The sequence below is a fragment of the Rattus norvegicus genome, chromosome 6 (assembly GCF_036323735.1).
Source record: "Rattus norvegicus strain BN/NHsdMcwi chromosome 6, GRCr8, whole genome shotgun sequence".
NCBI classification, from domain to species: domain Eukaryota; kingdom Metazoa; phylum Chordata; class Mammalia; order Rodentia; family Muridae; genus Rattus; species Rattus norvegicus.
The window spans coordinates 12,614,862-12,633,123 of NC_086024.1; the positions used below are offsets into that span (position 1 = coordinate 12,614,862).

Here is an 18,262-nt window from a genome sequence, read left to right on the forward strand (position 1 = left end):
CAGTCTACATAGTGTACAATGCCCAGTGCAACCTGTCTCTCGTGTGTGTCTCTCGTACTGGTGAGACAGCTCGGTAGCCAAAGCACCTGCTCCCTGAGCCTCATGACTTCATACCCCTAAACCCACAGAGGGCAAAAAGGGCTCCCCAAAGTGTCCTGGCCTCATGCACATGGAGCCCCTGGGACCTCATATGTAGGCTGGAGTAACTTCATGACAACACACACACACTCACATGATAATTAATATATACATATACGTGTATAATCAAAGTGAAACCCACCACACGTGGCAGTACAAGCCTTTATTTCCAGCAATTAAGAGGCAAAGGCATGAGGGATCTGTGAGTTCAAAGCCAGCCTAGACTACAGTATGGGTTCCAGGCCAGACAGGAACAGTCATATCCTGTCTCAAAAAGATAGAAAAACCCAGTTGCTTAGAAGTGGGAGACAGAGGGAAGATGGTTTACATCTCAGTAGACAAGTATTGAAAGCTGGAATCTGTCCCCATGGAGACTGTCTTTTGGGTTTTGAGACGGGGCTTCTCTGTGTAACCCTGGCTATCCTGGAACTCATTGATGTAGACAAGGCTGGCCTTGAACTCACAGAGATCTGCCTCCCAGCATGAGTCATCACTACCCAGACTGTCTTCTCTAAGAGATGTCTCCTGGGAAATAGTAGAATTGTGGCTGTTATTCCTTCCCCTTCCTTTCCTTTTCTTTTCAAAACTCGGCTTCAGCAAGATATGAAAGAAAGAGGAGGCTATGAGAGCTCATCTGATTCCAGCCATGATGCAAGAGGTCACCAGGAACTCTCCACAAAGACCAGGTCTGATCTACCAGCTCCCACGGCTGGGGGATGAGGACAGTCCATGCTGGTCTGACATGCTGACAGACATGCACACACATAGAAGGAAACCACCAAGACGTGACAAGATGACAGGGTCTGTCTGAACAAGGACTGCTGTGTACAAAACTTGATCCTTCGACTTTAGATAAGTAAGCTCCAAATCTCTGGTCTGGAAGAAATAAAGGTCATATACTCAGTCCTGCTAAAGTCTTTTAACAACTTCTTTTTTTTTCTTTTTGGATTTTGGAGACAGGGTTTCTCTGTGTACAACCCTGGCTGTACTGAGATGTGTTCTGTAGTCCTGACTGGACTCCAACTCCAGAGATCAGCCTACCTATGCCTCCCAAGTACTGGTCTTAAAGGTGTGTGCCACCGCCACTGCCACTGCCACCGCCACCACCACCACCACCACCACTGGCTGCCCTTTTTTTTTTTTTTGGTTCTTTTTTTCGGAGCTGGGGACCAAACCCAGGGCCTTGCACTTCCTAGGCAAGCGCTTTACCACTGAGCTAAATCCCCAATCCCCTGGCTGCCCTTTTTATACCTCCTAAAATACTGCTCATTGGTATTTACTTTCATTTATAAATAAACCACAGCACATTTATTTCAATGGTATACATGAACAAGTAGAAAACCTGTCTCCAAATACAAAATAGAAAAAAAAAGACCAAAAAATCATCCTATACTTCTTTTATATATACAAACAAACAAACAAACAAACAAACAAACTCATCTACACTGTCAGAAGCCAGAACCAGAATCCTGCTGTGGTGCAGATGAAGACAGAAAGAAAATCTCAAAGTGGATCTCTGAGTTTGAAGCCAGCCTGGTCTACAGAGTTCCAGGACAACCAGAGCTACACAGCAAAACCCTGCCTCAAATAATACATGATCTATATTCTACATTATTCATATAAAATAATAAAAATTAAAACAGTAAGAAGTTCAAAACATCAAACAATAGTAAACACTGATTTAATATATACTTAAGAACCAAGATGTTTTAGTGTCTTATAGTCAGTAAAGAAGTGTTCTTGCTTTAGCACACGGCTGATGACTAAGTCAAGGGAACTCTCAGTGTAGGACAACTCTCAGTTGTCTTCCGACCTCCACTCTGTCAGCAATTACACACACAAAGTAATAATATATAAAATCTGTTTGACAAGCAGACATGGTGGCCTATACAAACCCAGGACTCAGGATAGGAAGGCAAGATCAAAAGTTCATGGTCTACAGCACCAACTCAAGGCCAGCCTGGGCTACATGAAACCCTGTTTCAGATAATGCTGGTTCATTTTAACAGACCTACTTTTTCCTAAATAGTAACTACATTCTAATTGCCTATGTCAAACTTATTAACATGTAAGACTGTCCACATGATCTCCCAGTACATCACCAGGAAGGAGGCAGGCATCAACATTCTTTGTTTTGGTTATGAGACACACTCTGTGGCCCAGGCTTGTTCTTACTAGTAATTCTCCTGCCCCAGCTTGCTCAGTAAGTACTTGGACTACCGAAGTAAGCCACCATATCTAGCCATAAGAACTTATTAACTGACAAGCAAGGGGGCACATGCTTTTGATCCCAGAACTCGGGAGACAGGTAATCTCTGTATGTTTAAGGCCAGCCTGGGTTATACAGTGTGTTCCTGGCCAGCAGAGTTATAGAATAAAACCTTGTCTCAAAAAATAAAAATAAATAAATAGCCAGATCTCTACCAGCTTATTTATTTACAATGTCCTTACCCCATTTTTATTTGCCTTTCTGAGGTGGTTTCATTTAGCCAAAGATGTCTTCCAACTCAACATACATTTGAGACTGCCTCATCTCCTGCCCACGCTATTCTGTTCTCATTTAAAAAAAAAAAAAAAAAAGTAAGAGCACCAGTGGAAGGGGAAGCCCTGGGTCCTGCTAAGACTGAACCCCCAGTAAACTAGATTGTTGGGGGGAGGGCGGCAATGGGGGGAGGATGGGGAGGGGAGCACCCATAAAGAAGGGGAGGAGGGAGGGGGATGTTTGCCCGGAAACCGGGAAAGGGAATAACACTCGAAATGTATATAAGAAATACTCAAGTTAATAAAAAAAAAAAAAAAAAAAAAGTAGGAGCTGGAGAGATGGCTCAGGGGTTAAGAGCACTGACTGCTCTTCCAGAGGTCCTGAGTTCAAATCCCAGCAACCACATGGTGGCTCACAACCATCTGTAACGGGATCCGATGCCCTCTTCTGGTGCGTCTGAAGACAGCTGCAGTGTATTCATATATAATAAATAAATAAATCTTTAAAAAAAAAAAAAAAAGGTAGGGGCTGGAGAGATGACTCAGCAGTTAAGGACACTGGCTGCTCTTCCAGAGGTCCTGGGTCCTGAGTTCAATTCCCAGCACCCACATGGTGGCTCACAACCATCTGTAAGGAGATCTGATGCCCTCTTCTGGTGTGTCTGAAGACAGCTACAGTGTACTCATATACATCAAATAAATCTTTTTTTAAGAAGGTAAACATACTTTCAGTTTTAGTACTTGCTAACCTCCAATAACAATCCTTCAATTCAGTCATATTTATACTTATTTAACAAAACATTAAATTCTCTCTCAAAAACATTATTGCACAGCAAAGTTGGGACAAGCAAGACTATGCTATGTTCCCTACGTAACTGACACTAATCGAGTTCTTTCAAGATGACTTTTTTCCTCCTCTTTGTAGAAACATGGTCTCAATGACCCAGGCTAGCCTCAAGTTTGCAACATTTACAAGGATGATCTTGAACTTCTGATCCAATTTCCAAAGCCAGAATTTCAGGCTTACATATCAAGCTCATGTGTAAATATTAAACCCCTTCCACATATACTCTACAGATATGAACCACAAAAGTAGACTATAGGGGTGGAGAAATAGTCAGCCTGCACTGCTCTTCCAGAGAATCCAAGTTCGTTCTCAGCGCCTACATATAAGATGGCTTACATCCATCTATAACTCCAGCCCTAGGGGAGTCCCACGTTCTCTGTCTACTGAGGGCAGCATACTTCCCCTACACATACATAAATTAAAATATCAGTAAGTATTTAAATATAAGGCTATAAGGTTATGTTTAAAATTTCCTAGTCACAGTCATTTTCTTGATTTTTTTTCCCCACAAACTTTATTGTATATAAAATAGTATCACAGATGCAGCTCAGATTTCAAAATGAGTATGACATAGGTATGGGCCGGTGAGATGGTTCGGCAGGAGAAGCCCCTCCCGCCAGACCTGACCGTGACCCCAGAGTTCACATGGTAATAGTAGAAAACCTCTCTGTAAGAGTTATTCCCTGACTTACACACACACACACACACACACACACACACACGCTGTGGTATGCGCTCATCCATGTACACGAGCACGGGCACGCACACAGAACAAATAAATGCAAGTTTACAGTGACTGAATTAGCTTTAAAACCACCGCTGCTGTGATTTAAGCACACACTTGTGACCACAGACCTGATTCTCCATCTCTGGTAAGACAGCGCTGTTCATCTGCTCTCCTTTTCTGCCTTTCAGTAACCGGTTGAGATCCTGGTAGATGTCTTTTGTGGAAAAGTCGATTCTCTTTCTTTCTGTGATCAGAATCCCTCCTCTCTGTATAACCTGTTCATAGGAAAGATTTCAAGTTACTTTGACAAAATCAATGAGCAAAGGAAATGTCTGACATCAGAGAGCCTAAAAGGACAACAGCCTAGAGGGTTATTATAGGCACCAAATTTTGTTCACTGTCCAAGTTCTTAGAACAACCTCTAAATCTAAGAACTAACTCGGGAGGGAAAGCTAAGTGGGTCTCACATCTTGAGTTCAAGGTCAGCCTGGTCTTCGCAATTCCCGAGCGCCAGGCAAGCCAGAGATACACAGTGAGACCCTGCCATTCAGTTAAACAAGTGTGAACACTGAATTCAACTTTAAAGTTATGACAAAATAAAAGTTTCAAAAAGAGTTTCTTGCTTGGTGTGATTTTAAACCCTAGCAGCTAAGAAGCTGAAACAGAACATTAGAAGCCTCCTTGAATGCCATATTGAAACCCTTTTGTATTTTGTTGGGCACCTGATCTTGGACAACAGTGTGCTGATCAGGTACTGTACTGCTGAGCTCTACCAACCCAAACCTAGAATTCTTCAAGTTTCTAGGTTTGTTGAGTCATGGTCTTACTTGACAGCCCAGGTTGGCTTAGAACTCAGAGCCATCCTGCCACAGCAGCCTGAGTTCTAGGATTACTTGAGCGCTACCACAGATATTTAGCCTTTAAAACACTATTTGTATATATGTCTGCATGACAGACAGAAGAGAGCATCAGATCCCCCAATGTGGCTGCTGGGAATTGAACTCAGGACCTCTGGAAGAGCAGCCAGTGCTCTTACTAATGAGCCATCTCTTCCCGTAGAACAAGTCTTATATAAACACTTGTCAGGATGACTTAAGAATGCCAAGTGTCTTCCAAAGTTAGAAATCAAGATTGTCCTCAATTAGGATTAAAACTGTTTCCCCACAAATGAGAAGCAAGAGCCACAGCTCAGCGGCAGAGCACTTGCCCAGCTCTCGAGAGGTTCGGATCAACACAGGGAAGGGGATTTTTAATTAAAGATGTTCCTGGACTGAACTCCCTCACCTGCCTCAGTTTCCCCATGTCTCCAGCAGTCTCTCCGCCTGGTAAAATGCATTCCTTTGGTCCAATCTGAATCAGAAGAGCCTCGAGATTGGAGAACTGATCGTTGTCAGGGAACTCACACAATCCTAGCTTTCTCTGGGTGGAATCCACATACCCAACTCCAACCTGTCTCTGACCATCAACCGTAGACAGTTTAATACCCATAATGCCAATGGAAGTGGACATGTCATTGTTACCAAACAGGATGTCTTCAAACTGAGAAAGATTGCCAGGAGAAGCCTAAGCAAAAACAAAAACAGTTTTTAAGAAACACTGAACACATTTAAACTTTCCAAGTGAACACTTATCCAAACTTGACCAATTTTGTATTTTCCTACAGAAAAATGCCAGTCAGTATATTTTCAATTATTATTACATGTGCTATAAAAACCTCTCTTCCTTTCGCAGTGACCGATTTCTACAGAGACAGGAAAGCTTCCCTGGAAGCTTGGCCAGACAGAATGATACTGTGCTCCTGTAGCTTCCTGAGCGATAGGACTGCAGGCACACATCACCATGCCTGGCTATGGCTGCTTTTGTAACACTTATGCACATCTAAGGGTCGTTCTGCCACCTTTAATCCCAGCACTCGGGAGGCAGAGGGAGGCAGGTCTCTGTGAGTTTAAGGCCAGCCTGGTCCACAGAATGAGTTCCAGGACAGTCAGGACCATACAGAGAAACTATTCTACCAAACTGATTGACAAGCCTCCCAGCACAGGAGAGACTGAGACAGAATGACAGAGTCCAGTCAAGGCCAGCCCAGGCCACAGGAAGACACTATGTCCAACACCAAAGCATCCTCCAGGCTTGTGACTCTACACTCATTAAAGATGTGGACTGAGAAATGTGCACAGTCACAAACTTATAAAGGCGACATTAGGGACAAGAGAACCTGTCTGGTGGGGCTGGAGAGATAGCACTATGGTTCAGAGCACTGACTGCTCTTCCAGAGGTGCTGAGTTCAATTCCCAGCAACCACATGGTGGCTCACAACCATCTGTAATGGAATCTGATGCCCTCTTCTGGTGCATCTGAAGACAGTTACAGTGTACTCACATAAAATAAATTAATTAAAAAAGAGAGAGCGAGAGATAGAAAAGTCAAAGGCAGGTTGGCAGGGCATGTCTGTAACCACACCAGCGCTGGAGAAGCGAGGCAGGATGATGGATGACACCAGACTGAGCTTGTTCTAAGAAAATTTAAAAAAAAGACTCCTTTAATCCCTCAACTTGGGAAGCTGAGTTAGGCATTTTTCTTTGTTTTCATTGTTTGCTTTTGGCTTTCAAAAACAGGGTTTCTCTGCTGGGATCAAAGGCGTGCACACTTGCACATCAAGACAGCCATTATCCAAGGACTGCAATAACCCTAGGCTGCCCTGAACTGAGGACACAGTGAGACCTTGGAGGCTGGAAAGACATCGCAGAGATCAAGGACACCGGGTACTCTCCTAGAACTAGCTCACGATTCTAACTCCAATCCCAGGGATCCAAGGCCTCTCCTCTGGCCTCCTCTTTCAGCAACAGACAGGAAAGTGGTGCACACACAGACGTGCAGACCTAATACACATAAAAATAAGTAATTTTTTAATTAAAAAAATGAATAAAACCAATCTTTTTAATGATAATATTTATGTCCAGGTTATCATCCCGGTTACTTTTTATTTTAGAAACAGCGAGAGACAAGGATCAGTGTGTTCAGAGACATTATATAAAGTCTACTGAATTTCTAAATTGTGATTAAACTGTAACTTTTAAAAACCCAGCACTATATCAAAATTTCTCAAAGCATTTTTGCTATCACAGCCTAGTTTATATAGTAAAACATGCACTGAATTTAATTTTCTAAAACAAACATTCAAAAGAAAGAAAATTACCTTATATGCCAAATACCAGTCGTTCTCCTTAGATGCCTTATTTCCAGCTTTATTCTTATAAACTTCAACTCTATAGTGACGAACCAGAAGAAGATCTTTCACGAAAGACTCAAAATTCATCTTACTCAGCACAACAGTCTGCAGGGTCTTTGCCCCTAGAATAAACAACAAGTAAACGAAGCTAAATGTTACAGATGAGGGTTTGAGGTAACGCATGTCTGAGCACCTCCCAAGTGAGCCCAACCCCGTGTCCCCCAAGCAAGCCAACCTTTCAGCAAACTGCTCAACGAACAAACACTGTGCATGTACAAGGAAGCATATCCGGCGCAGCTCTGGCCTTTGGAAGTCTGAGGCAGGGGGATAACCAGATCAGGAGTTGGAGGGCAGCCTGGACTACACAGCAAGATACAGTCTCAAAACAACTAAGCACAAGGTTATCAAGGTCTCCGTGAGTTAATGCTTGCTGACCTGAGTTCAAGGCTCCCGTAGAGGGAAAGACCTGACTCCTGCATGCCGATTGCATTGTGTTCCCCAGATATATAACACCCAAAGGAGATGAATAAAAATAAATTAATTCACTAGATGGGTGTGGAGGCCCTCCACAGGCAGAGGCAGGGGGACCTCTGTTCTAGAACAGCCAGGGATGTTACAAAGAGAAACTGTCTCAGAAAAAAACAAAAAGCAAATGCCTTCGCTGGGCGGTGCTCTGCTTTAATCCCAGCACTCAGGAGGCAGAGCCAGTCGAATGTCTGAGTTCAAGGCCAGCCTGGTCTACAGATTGAGTCCCAGGATAGTCAGGGCTACTCAGAGAAATCCTGTCTCAAAAAAACAAAAGCAAGGGGCTGGAGAGATGGCCCAGTGGTTAAGAACACTGGCTGCTCTTACAGAGGTCCTGAGCTCAATTCCCAGCACCCACAGGGTGGCTGCTCACAACCATCTGTAGCTCTGGTCTCAGGGGATCAAATGCCCTCTTCTGGCCTCTGTGGGCACCAGGCACATACACGATACACACACATACATACATGCAGACAAAACACCCATACACACGCTTTTTTTAAAAAAAATTTGAACTGTCTCATCCATATCTCAAGTAGGAGTGATTCTGCTCCTCTTGGGAGCCTATAACTGGGGAGACACATAAGTGGTCACAAGGGGACAACGCACTTTGGAATCTAGTGGACAAGAGAAGGCAGGGGGAGCTGTTAACATGATCACAACAGAACTGCTTCTCACGATAAACGAATCATTTATTCTTCAAAATGTAAATGAGACCCTGTCTTAGAGGAAACTAAGTCATTCCAGCTGCAAGGAAGCCAATGCTCTCTTCTAGATTCGTAAGCATGGTGCACAGTGAAGCATGCACACTGGATAGCCATAACAAAGTAAAATAACTTTCTACACACAAACGCACGCACACACAAACACACACACAAATGCACGCGCACACACGCATACACACACATGCACATACACACACTCACACACATATGCACACACATGCACACAAATAAAATTACCACACCATCCACGGGAATAAAACTCAATTTTCCCAGCACCCATATGGCTACTCACAACTATTTTTACCTCTAATACTGAGGGGCTCTGAGGCTCTCTTCTCTTCTGGTCTCCTCTGGCACCAGGCATACACAGGATGCAGACAGACACGCAGACCAAACACATACATATAAAACTCAGTATGTAAATGTCTACGAGGCTAGTCTGAGGGAGAATGCCCTAACACTGGGAAGACAGAGAGGCAGGTGGATCTCTGTGAGTCATGTTAAGTTCCAAGCCAGCCAAGGCTACACACTAAGACACTGTCTGAAAAGCAAAAGATAAAATAAAATAAAAATGCATCAGCTCTCAATTTAGAAACTAAAATGTAGTCTTATTTGGCAAATATATTGTGGTGAGGGAAGATGGTCTGGCCTAATTCTGGGACAGCGGCTAAACCAACACACAGCATGTACCAGAACCATCTGGTCAGGACAGAACTGCTGAGGCTGCATTAAAGTTCATCACTTCACCATGGAGACCACATCCGGAAAAAGTTCACTGGTTATCCTCTGAGAAGCCATTGCTCTAGAAGGCAGAGTAATTAAGTGTGACACACTGAGAGGCAGTGCACACTTGATGACTAGCGTCTAAAGGCCTTGTCTGTGTATACTCTAAGTTCCTGAAGAACCAACAGGATAAAGAGAACAGGATTTTTCTGCTGTGAAACAACTGATCAGAATTGAAACCTACCCATGCTCCACAGAAGGAATATACTCACGTTTGTACAAGGTTCCTGAGAATGACATATAGCCCCTATGGGCATTCAACCGTGCCAGATGGTGGGACATAAAAGGACTTGTAATGTGATAATGCATTCCAGGATCTGAACCTGGGAAGCTGAGGCAGGAGGCTCTCCCTGATCACAGGGCCTTAGAAGAACAGATCATTTATTACATGAGCACAATCAAGCGGGTAAAATGTCAGTAAAGGGATACCAGAGGCCAGCTCCAGAGAACTATGAAAAAAATCAACAAAATTCTACCCAAGCCCATGGCATGGGATCCAGAAAGCTGCAAAGCACTTACTGTTCACTACACTGGTGGGAAGGATGGGTACGAATGCAAACAAACGTGTAGGTTCCTGTGTAAAGCTCAACTGCACACTCGAGGTGGTGAAAGCTTGGAGTCCCAGGAGGTAGTGTGAGGCTCTAAGACAATGTAGGTAAACCTGAGTTCCCAGTGGGCCAAGGCTAAACAGAGACCTCGTCTCAAAAAAAAAAAAACAAAAAACAAAAAAAAAAAAAAAAAACAAGCCAATATGAATTCCACCAACAAAGAGCTAAATGAAATGTGGGAAATCCATACAATTATTTAGCAACAAAGGGAATGAAATGCTGAGCACAGATAAGCCTTGAAACAAAGAACAAATATGACTTCATTTACATGTCACATCCCAAAATATCTAGAGAAGAAACATAACCTAGTGGCAAGGGCTGGGAAGACTGTGAGGTAAGAATAATAATGGACACATACTTTCATGTGAGTGCCTGCCTGTCTTTCTCACTCTTTACTCAAGGTGAGGAACAACTGTCGAACAAAACCAAATACTACAGGATGTGGAGGCAGCAGACGATCACCTCGCATAGGGAGAAACAGGTAACCCTATCCCTTGTCTGTAACATCCCATTTGCACGTAACGGCATAAGAATTACAACTCACAGCTCCAAAGTACGATAGAATGGGCATTCATTGTATTTGAAAGAAAAAGCAATGGGGGATGGGTTTATTATGGTGGTCAAATTAATCTACCTAGGCCACAAATGAGGTCTGAAGCCTTTTAGGGAGAGATGATGCTGGGTGAGTAGAACCAAGTGGCAGGGGAAAAAAAAAAAAAAAAAACGAATGCTGAGCACGGCTTTCCAACTAGCTCAACCGCAGTCAGTTGCATTAGGGGGCTGCAACTGAAATCCGGGCAGTACAGCTCCAGGACAGATCCCAGGTCCTGCCCACTTGGCGATACTGCCCTTCCACAATGGTCCATCACTGGTTCTCAAGCGGAACGGCGTAAAAACAAAAACAAACCTTATATTGGCAAATGAGGGTGCCCTAAAGGAATCTCCCAACGCACCCTCCACTCCTCACTCCTAGGCTGCGGGCTGTTATAGATTTGGAGCTAGGCATGGTGGCAATGACTTTAATCCTATCAAGAAGCTGAAACTTGAGGATCAGACGTTCGAGGACAGCCTGGAGTGGGCGGCGAATTGTCGAGAGCTCTACGGTGCACACACAAGCATAGCCCGCTGTGCGGAGGCGAACCAAAACAATATGCTAAACACATAGCCCCAGGAGGCACCTCTCCTGCACAGGGGAGCAGGGCCGCTGCTCCACCGCTGACGCGCCCAAGTTTCCTGCCCCGGCGCGGCAAAGCTGCCCGCCGCGCTCGGGCCCCTAGCCGGTCCCGCTCCCGCGGCTGCCCTCACCTGCCGGCCCCATGTACTTGATCACGCCTTGGGTCTTGAACACCTCGCGGGCCGCCAGCAGCGCGTCCTCGCCGTGCGCGGTGTAAAAGTCGCCGCGGTCGAAGAGGCGCACCGTGGTGCTCGGCTTCTCCGGCATGCCCTCAAAGAAGCGTACGAAGCCCACCTCGGCCGCGCCCTCCAACTGCAGCGTCTCCTTAGGCTGCACCGCCATTTCCGAAACGCGCCACACAACCCAAGAGAGTACAGCCGGACCCTGCGCTCGCCGGGTCGTTTCCCGCCTCCCCAACCTCGCCCCTAAACCGCGTCCGGCCTCGGTGGGCTCGCCCAATCAGCATGCAGCGCTGCTCCTTGGTGGGTGGGAGTCTACCGCAATAGCCAATCATAACCGAGCAAGGCCCCAGCTTCCCGCGAACTCTAGCACCCTAGCTACTGCGCATGCGTTTGACTTGCCTGCACGCTTGCACGCTGACCTGCAGATGCGCAACCCCTTCAGAGGCTACGCTTTCAGGTCCGCACTCCCGAGAGTCAGGTGGGTGGGTAGCTAGGATAGGCGGGGTCAGCTAGGAATTAGTTTCTCAACTGACCGAAACCTAAAAGTGAAATCACAAAGAACTTGTAAACAAAGAACTATTCTTTTTCCTCCACCCAGCCTTGAGTGCGTGACATACGTTTGTAGTGCAAACTGCCTGGTAAGATTTCAGGTTTGGGGTTGGGGATTTAGCTCAGTGGTAGAGCGCTTGCCTAGGAAGCACAAGGCCCTGGGTTCGGTCCCCAGCAGACCGAGTCTGGTGGCTGAATCGCAGCATTTGGGAGGCCTTTGAGGCCAGCCTGGTCTACCAATCGAGTTCCAGGATAGTCAGGACTACACAGAGAAATCCTGTCTGGAAAAAATAAACAGAAAAGGACACATTGGGGGCTGAAGAGTTGGCGCGCAGTTTCTTCCTAATGTTTTCATACTAGCCTACCTTGAGTTCAGTCCCCAGCACCGGTGCAGCTCAGCATAACTGGTAACTCCAGATTCTCTTGTGGGTAGAGGAGGTCGGCGTCAGACACTTGCACTCACGAAGGCAAACAAATAAACAATAGTTTATTTTTTTCTTAATCTAAATAAAAAGTTGTAGTTTGTAAACGAGTGTGGTGGCACACACTTGAAACCCCAGCTCTCAGGAGGTTGGATCAGAAGGACCAAGTGGCAGGAAACTCAATACAATATTATCCTTGGCTATGCAGTTGGAGGCCAGTTTGGGCTGCATGAGTTGTATGTGGAGGTATAAACTGACAGGAAAACCTGCAGGGTTATAAATATTCTTTAGGGCAATTAACTGCTTAGGATGTGATCAGGGAGAGGGCAAATATTGCAAGTCCTGAGCCGTTACCTCGAGCTAACTTTAGTTCTCTAAAGAACTGCTAACAGCCCACCTCTGTGTTGACCTCAACAGCCTTGTGTTTACCAGTAAAGTCTTTGTACAGACCCCTTAGTTTCTACAAACAGAAAGACTAAAAATGTCATCAAATAAGATCTAAGGCCTCGGGCTGGAGAGATGGCTCAGTGGTTAAGAGCACCAACCTGCTCTTCCAGAGGTTCTGAGTTCAATTCCCAGCAACCACGTGGTGGCTCACAACCATCTGTAATGAGATCTGATACCCTCTTCTGGTGTGTCTGAAGACAGCTACAGTGTATCCATATAAATAAAATAAATCTTTAAAAAAAAAAAAAAATCTAAGGCCTCCAAAAGTCCCTCCCCCCTGTGCTGTAACCTGCCTGCCTATAACTTTCTTTGTTCTTTTACTATAAAATTTCTTGAGGGCCATTGAGATGGCTCTGGGTAAAGGCACTTGTACCAAGCCTGATAATCTGAATCCCATACCTATACCTATCGTGTAGTGTCGGTCAGAGAAAACAACTTGTACACAGGTTTAAGCCAATAGGGCGACTTTGTTAGTTAACCAGTAACTACCCTGGGTGTTCAGGATCCCAGTGTAGCACTGAACTTTTCTTGGGGTGAGCTTTTAAACACACACACACACACACACACACGAAATGTTCTGGGCTGTCATACTTTAGTTAACAAGAACAGTTAGTCAGAAGTGGAACTACCTAAGCCAAAAGGCAAGGCTAGTGCATTTAGAGACTGCCCCAGAACTGTGGAGTTGGGTGGAGTAGGTCTTTGTTTTGTTTGGCAGGTGGTGCTGTCTGTGTGCTGAGTTTTACACCCTGAGTGACACTTCCATGATGGGGTCAGTTGTGCTAAGGTCTGGGGGCCTACTACAGACCCACAAATAGAGAGAACCAACTCCCACAAGCCATCCTCAGACTTCCACACCCCCCTGCTATGGTTACTCGTGTACTTATGGATGTGAGCACAAACACACACAAAACACAATAATTTAATTTAATCAATAACAAAACAACTTCATGGGGCTGGAGAGATGGCTCAGCAGTTAAGAGCACTGACTTCTCTTCCAGAGGTCCTGAGTTCAATTCCCAGCAACCACGTGGTGGCTCACAACCATCTGCAACACAATCAGATTCCCTCTTCTGGTGTGTCTGAAGAGTGTAACAGGGTACTCACTAATATAAAATAAATAAAATCTTAAAAAAAAAAACAAAAAACAAAAACAACTTCATAAAACTTGTATCACATTGGAACATCACCATGTTGGAATAACGTAAACTGTGTTTCCAGGCCATGGCCGCCTATATTTGATTCTGAAATATTTAATTCTTTTAGTCCCTTTGAAGTGAGGTCTGTGTTTTGTATTGATATGTGGTTTAAATTCCATAGGATTATGACCTGAAGGGGGTCAGGGTCCATTGTGCTTAACACCCCCCACCCCATTCTGGAGAAAATTACTCTGTAGGTTGTGGGTTTGTTTGTTTTTTTTTAACATATTTTTTTTTTATATTTTAATTTTTTCGGAGCTGGGGACCGAACCCAGGGCCTTGCGCTTCCTAGGCAAGCGCTCTACCACTGAGCTAAATCCCCAACCCCCAGGTTGTGGGGTTTAACTGTTGTTGGTTTGGTTTGATTTGGACAAGGTATAGCCCAGGTTGACCTCAAATTCAGTAAGTAGCTGAGTATGATCATATACTGGGATTACAGGCATGAACCACCATACCTGGCCTTTCCTGGCATCTTTTAAGGAGTTTCCAGTGTATTTCTCACAGCCAAGTTTAGACACCACTAACCCACAGGCTAATATCTACATACTTGGAAAAGAGAACTGCAGACGATCTAACTGCAGACTACCCTCCCCGCCACATCTCCTGAAGCTTAAACCACATCTCCTGAAGCTTGAACATGCCGGCCTATTTCCCTGATGCGGATCTGGGGCCATGAACTTAGTTTGTCTTCAGAGTTGACCTTCTGCTCGGGAATGGCCCTCTTGACCTCTCAGTCGGAAATGTCTGGTCATCTTTAACTCCTCAGTCCAAATCCCTCTGCAGGGAAGCCTGCTCAGTGCCCCCAGCTGTAACTGGTTGCATTTCTTCTGAGGTCCCGCCTCATATCACTTTTACAACTCTGGTTTCAGGAGTCTGGGCACTTTTTTACCACACACCCGACAAGGACTGGGACGAATACTCATGCACTTATTCATAATAATGTGGACAAACAAACACCGGTCTGTCTGACAGGTTTTTAACTTCACATACCGCTAGTTTGGGGACTTTCTATCACCATTTCTGAAGTTGACAGATATAAAATGAAGAGATGAGCCGCTGGCAGCCTTGGTAAAGAGGGGCCAGTCTTAAAGAATAGCATCCAGGCTGGCCTCAGACTCCAATGTAGCAGGCCTCACCTCCTGCCCTGTTGCCTCCTTCCTGAAGTGTTGGGATTGCAACCATGAACCTGTTTTGAGAGGTTGTTTTAACATTTTTCTCTGTCAGTAGTATGTATATATTGATGGCTGATATACTCATCTACAAGTCCTTACCAATTTTAACTCCAGCCTGGGTTCTTTTTCCCCCATGAGTTGTGGATCACTAACACAATGGTGGCGTTTGAACACGAACAGTCTACCCTCACCTACTGTTGCTTATTCACACCCAGGCAGGCGAGCACCGTGACACGGGCAGTAATCACAGCATTTGGGAGGCGGGGGCAGATGGAGCAGGAGTTCAACCTCAGCCACATATCAACAAGAGACCCTATCTCAAAACCAAACAGAAACCCAAGAATAGAGCAGGAAAAAACCTCTCAAACCAGACTGTCAGTCAGCTGGGGGCTGACAGCTACAGACAGGATAAGAGAAAGCTGAGCATACAGCCCTCCAAAGCCTGAGGCAGGAGTGTTAGTCTGAGCAAAGCCTAGGCTGTACCTGAGACCCTATCTCCAATAAAAAGTAAAACCAGCAAATAGCAAGTGGCCCACATCTATGACCTTATTGCAAAGACAGATGAATTATTCCAAGTTCAAGTCCAGGCAGAGCTACATAGGGAAACCTTATCTAAAACTAAGTTAAAATATGGGGTCAAAATAAAACTATGGGTGAAGGATAGGTTAACGAAGGTAAGACTATTTGTGTATTTTCTGGGGATGACAGATTTTCTTGAAATGAACACCACCTCTTTTACACAGTTCTTCCTGGCCCCAGCCATGGCTGTCCTCAGCTGTCCCGGTACACTTGGGGACATGTCACTTAGCATGCAGGTAGGATTATAATGAATAGAAGGTTGCCTGCGGCAGTCACTTGGGCAGACACCTTAGTTAGATTCAACCATTTCCTGCCTGCAGACGTTCTGTGTCGCATCTCAAAAAAAAAAAACCAACAAGAAAGAAGAGATACAGACTAGGCATTCAACTCGGCCAAGTACGAAGCCTGAGCAAGTCAGGTCTGCTGGCAAACACCTCGGAGCCGAGGCGAGAGGACTGCAATCAGCCTGTGCAACTTAGTGAGATCCTGTCTCAAAGAGAGAAGGAAAAGACCAAAGATATAAATAGGTGATTGGCAACAGGAGGCAGAGGCAGGCACATCTGAGTCAGAGGCCAGCCTTGTCCACAGAGGTGATTTTAGGCCAGCCAGGGCTACATAGTCAGACCCTGTCTCAAAAACAAAACAAAAACCAACTGACAAGAGGTGGGGATGTGGGGCTGGGGATTTAGCTCAGTGGTAGAGCGCTTACCTAGGAAGCGCAAGGCCCTGGGTTCGGTCCCCAGCTCCGAAAAAAAGAACCAAAAAAAAAGAGGTGGGGATGTAATGCGATGGTAGACTATTCACCTAGCACCCGTGAAACTCTGGTGTCAACACCCAGCACTCCGACAGACAGTCTGATGAGCTTTAGGCACATGATTTTGGTGTCAATGTGGAATTTGGGTGAGACAGAAAATAACCCATTGGCTGCAAAGTGACACTGGTGAAGACAGATTAAAGGAGCACACATTCTTGGATCTAGTGGCTGAAAATAATGTTCGTCGTAGAGTATTTGGGGCTTGATTCCTGGTGAAGCTATCAATGTGTCTTTGATTCTGTTTTGCTAGGTTTTAGTGTTTGAGGTGAGATAGCCCTGGAGCTCACAACATATATCAAAGGGGCTGTAACTTCACAGGGACCTTCTTGTGTCTATATCCTAAATGCCACCAAGCCCCGTTTGCCATCACGTGGTTGGGGTGAAATGGCTGTAGCTCAGTGGTAGAACATCTAACACACACACACACACACACACACACACACACACGGCCTGAGTCAATCCCCAAACTGAAGACAGGAGATGGGGGTTTGTGGAGGAAGGCATGAGATCACTAAAGGCTAGTTATGTGAAAAAATTTGGAACTCAGTATGAAGAGGAGACGTGGAGATTGTTCATCCGGTATCTAGGGTTAGATGGGCAGGTAACTAAGGCAAGACGGACAGAATCCTCCTGCAGGAGAAACAAAACAAAGAACAAATTCTGGAAACACTAGCATTTTAGGATTGGTACAAGTAGCAATTGACCAGGAGACACCAAAGATAACGTACAGACAGTATACGAGGTGGGGCTGAAGCACTATCACCATGACAGGCTTTGGAGAGGGCATACTGGCCATGCAGAGGCACACACCTAAGCAGGGGGCGCTTCAGAGTAGAACTCAATGTGTTAAATGTACCAATTCCAAGTCTGCCCTTTTGGCCTGGTTTGTGCATGTAAACACAAAGCAGTATCAGTAGAGGGCACTAGAGAGGCCCAGCAAGGGGAAGTCGTTCCCTAGTTCTGATAAAGGCTTGAGGCTACTGCACCATCTCAGGGAAGCAGGTTAGGGCCACCAGCACACCTGCGGCTGCAATCTACAATCTTATAGAATCCTTTTTTCTTTTTGAAAGGATCTATGGGGAAAGGTAGCTCTCTGGCTGGCTAGAACTCAGTATGTAGATGGGGCTGGCCTCAAACTCTGAGATCCATCTGCCTGTTTCCCAAATACTGGGATCAAAGTGTTGATCTGAAAAGAGCTGTTGGTACTTTGTGGTTTGAATATGACTGCCATGCTCCCACACTGATGATAATGGCCTGAACCTCTGAACCTGTCAGTCAGTCTCATTAAATGTTGTCCTCTGTAAGAGTTGCCTTGGTCATGGTTTCCCCACAGCAGTAGAAACCCTAAGACAGAGATGCTTCCTCTGAACAGCTTTCTCCCAGTACTTCAGAAGTCGGCCAACTTCCTGCTTTCACTTACACTGCAGCTGTACCACACAGCATAAATGAACCACCGAGGCTGTGTTCCACAGCTCTGCCTGGACTTCATAGTTTTCACATGCCCAGTAGCATTCTCCTGAGAGTTTAAAAACATAAACGTGTCAGCCACTTTCCTCACTGCTACAACGAAATCTGAGGAAAGCAACTTACAGAAGGAAGGGTCAAAAGTCCATCAGGAAGGAGGCAGCTGCTCAAATTGCAAGCATCAGTAGTCCGTGGTGTTCCTG

The 18,262-nt window shown here is 45.2% G+C and overlaps 1 protein-coding gene across 2 annotated transcripts in view; it reads right to left on the minus strand.

The window, feature by feature from the left end:
- Msh2 (mutS homolog 2) overlaps positions 1–11,673 on the minus strand; it is a 59,167-nt gene extending 47,494 nt beyond the window's left edge. Inside the window, exons 1-4 of one of the 2 annotated variants that reach the window (XM_039112994.2) lie at positions 11,366–11,673; positions 7,390–7,544; positions 5,478–5,756; positions 4,322–4,468 (exon numbers count right to left, since the gene is read on the minus strand). In XM_039112994.2, the coding sequence (XP_038968922.1) occupies positions 4,322–4,468; positions 5,478–5,756; positions 7,390–7,544; positions 11,366–11,576 (792 nt within the window). In that variant the 5' untranslated portion in view covers positions 11,577–11,673. The remainder of the gene's footprint in view (positions 1–4,321; positions 4,469–5,477; positions 5,757–7,389; positions 7,545–11,365) is intronic. The other variant, NM_031058.2, reaches the window with a different exon arrangement.
- Positions 11,674–18,262: the final 6,589 nt, after the last annotated feature.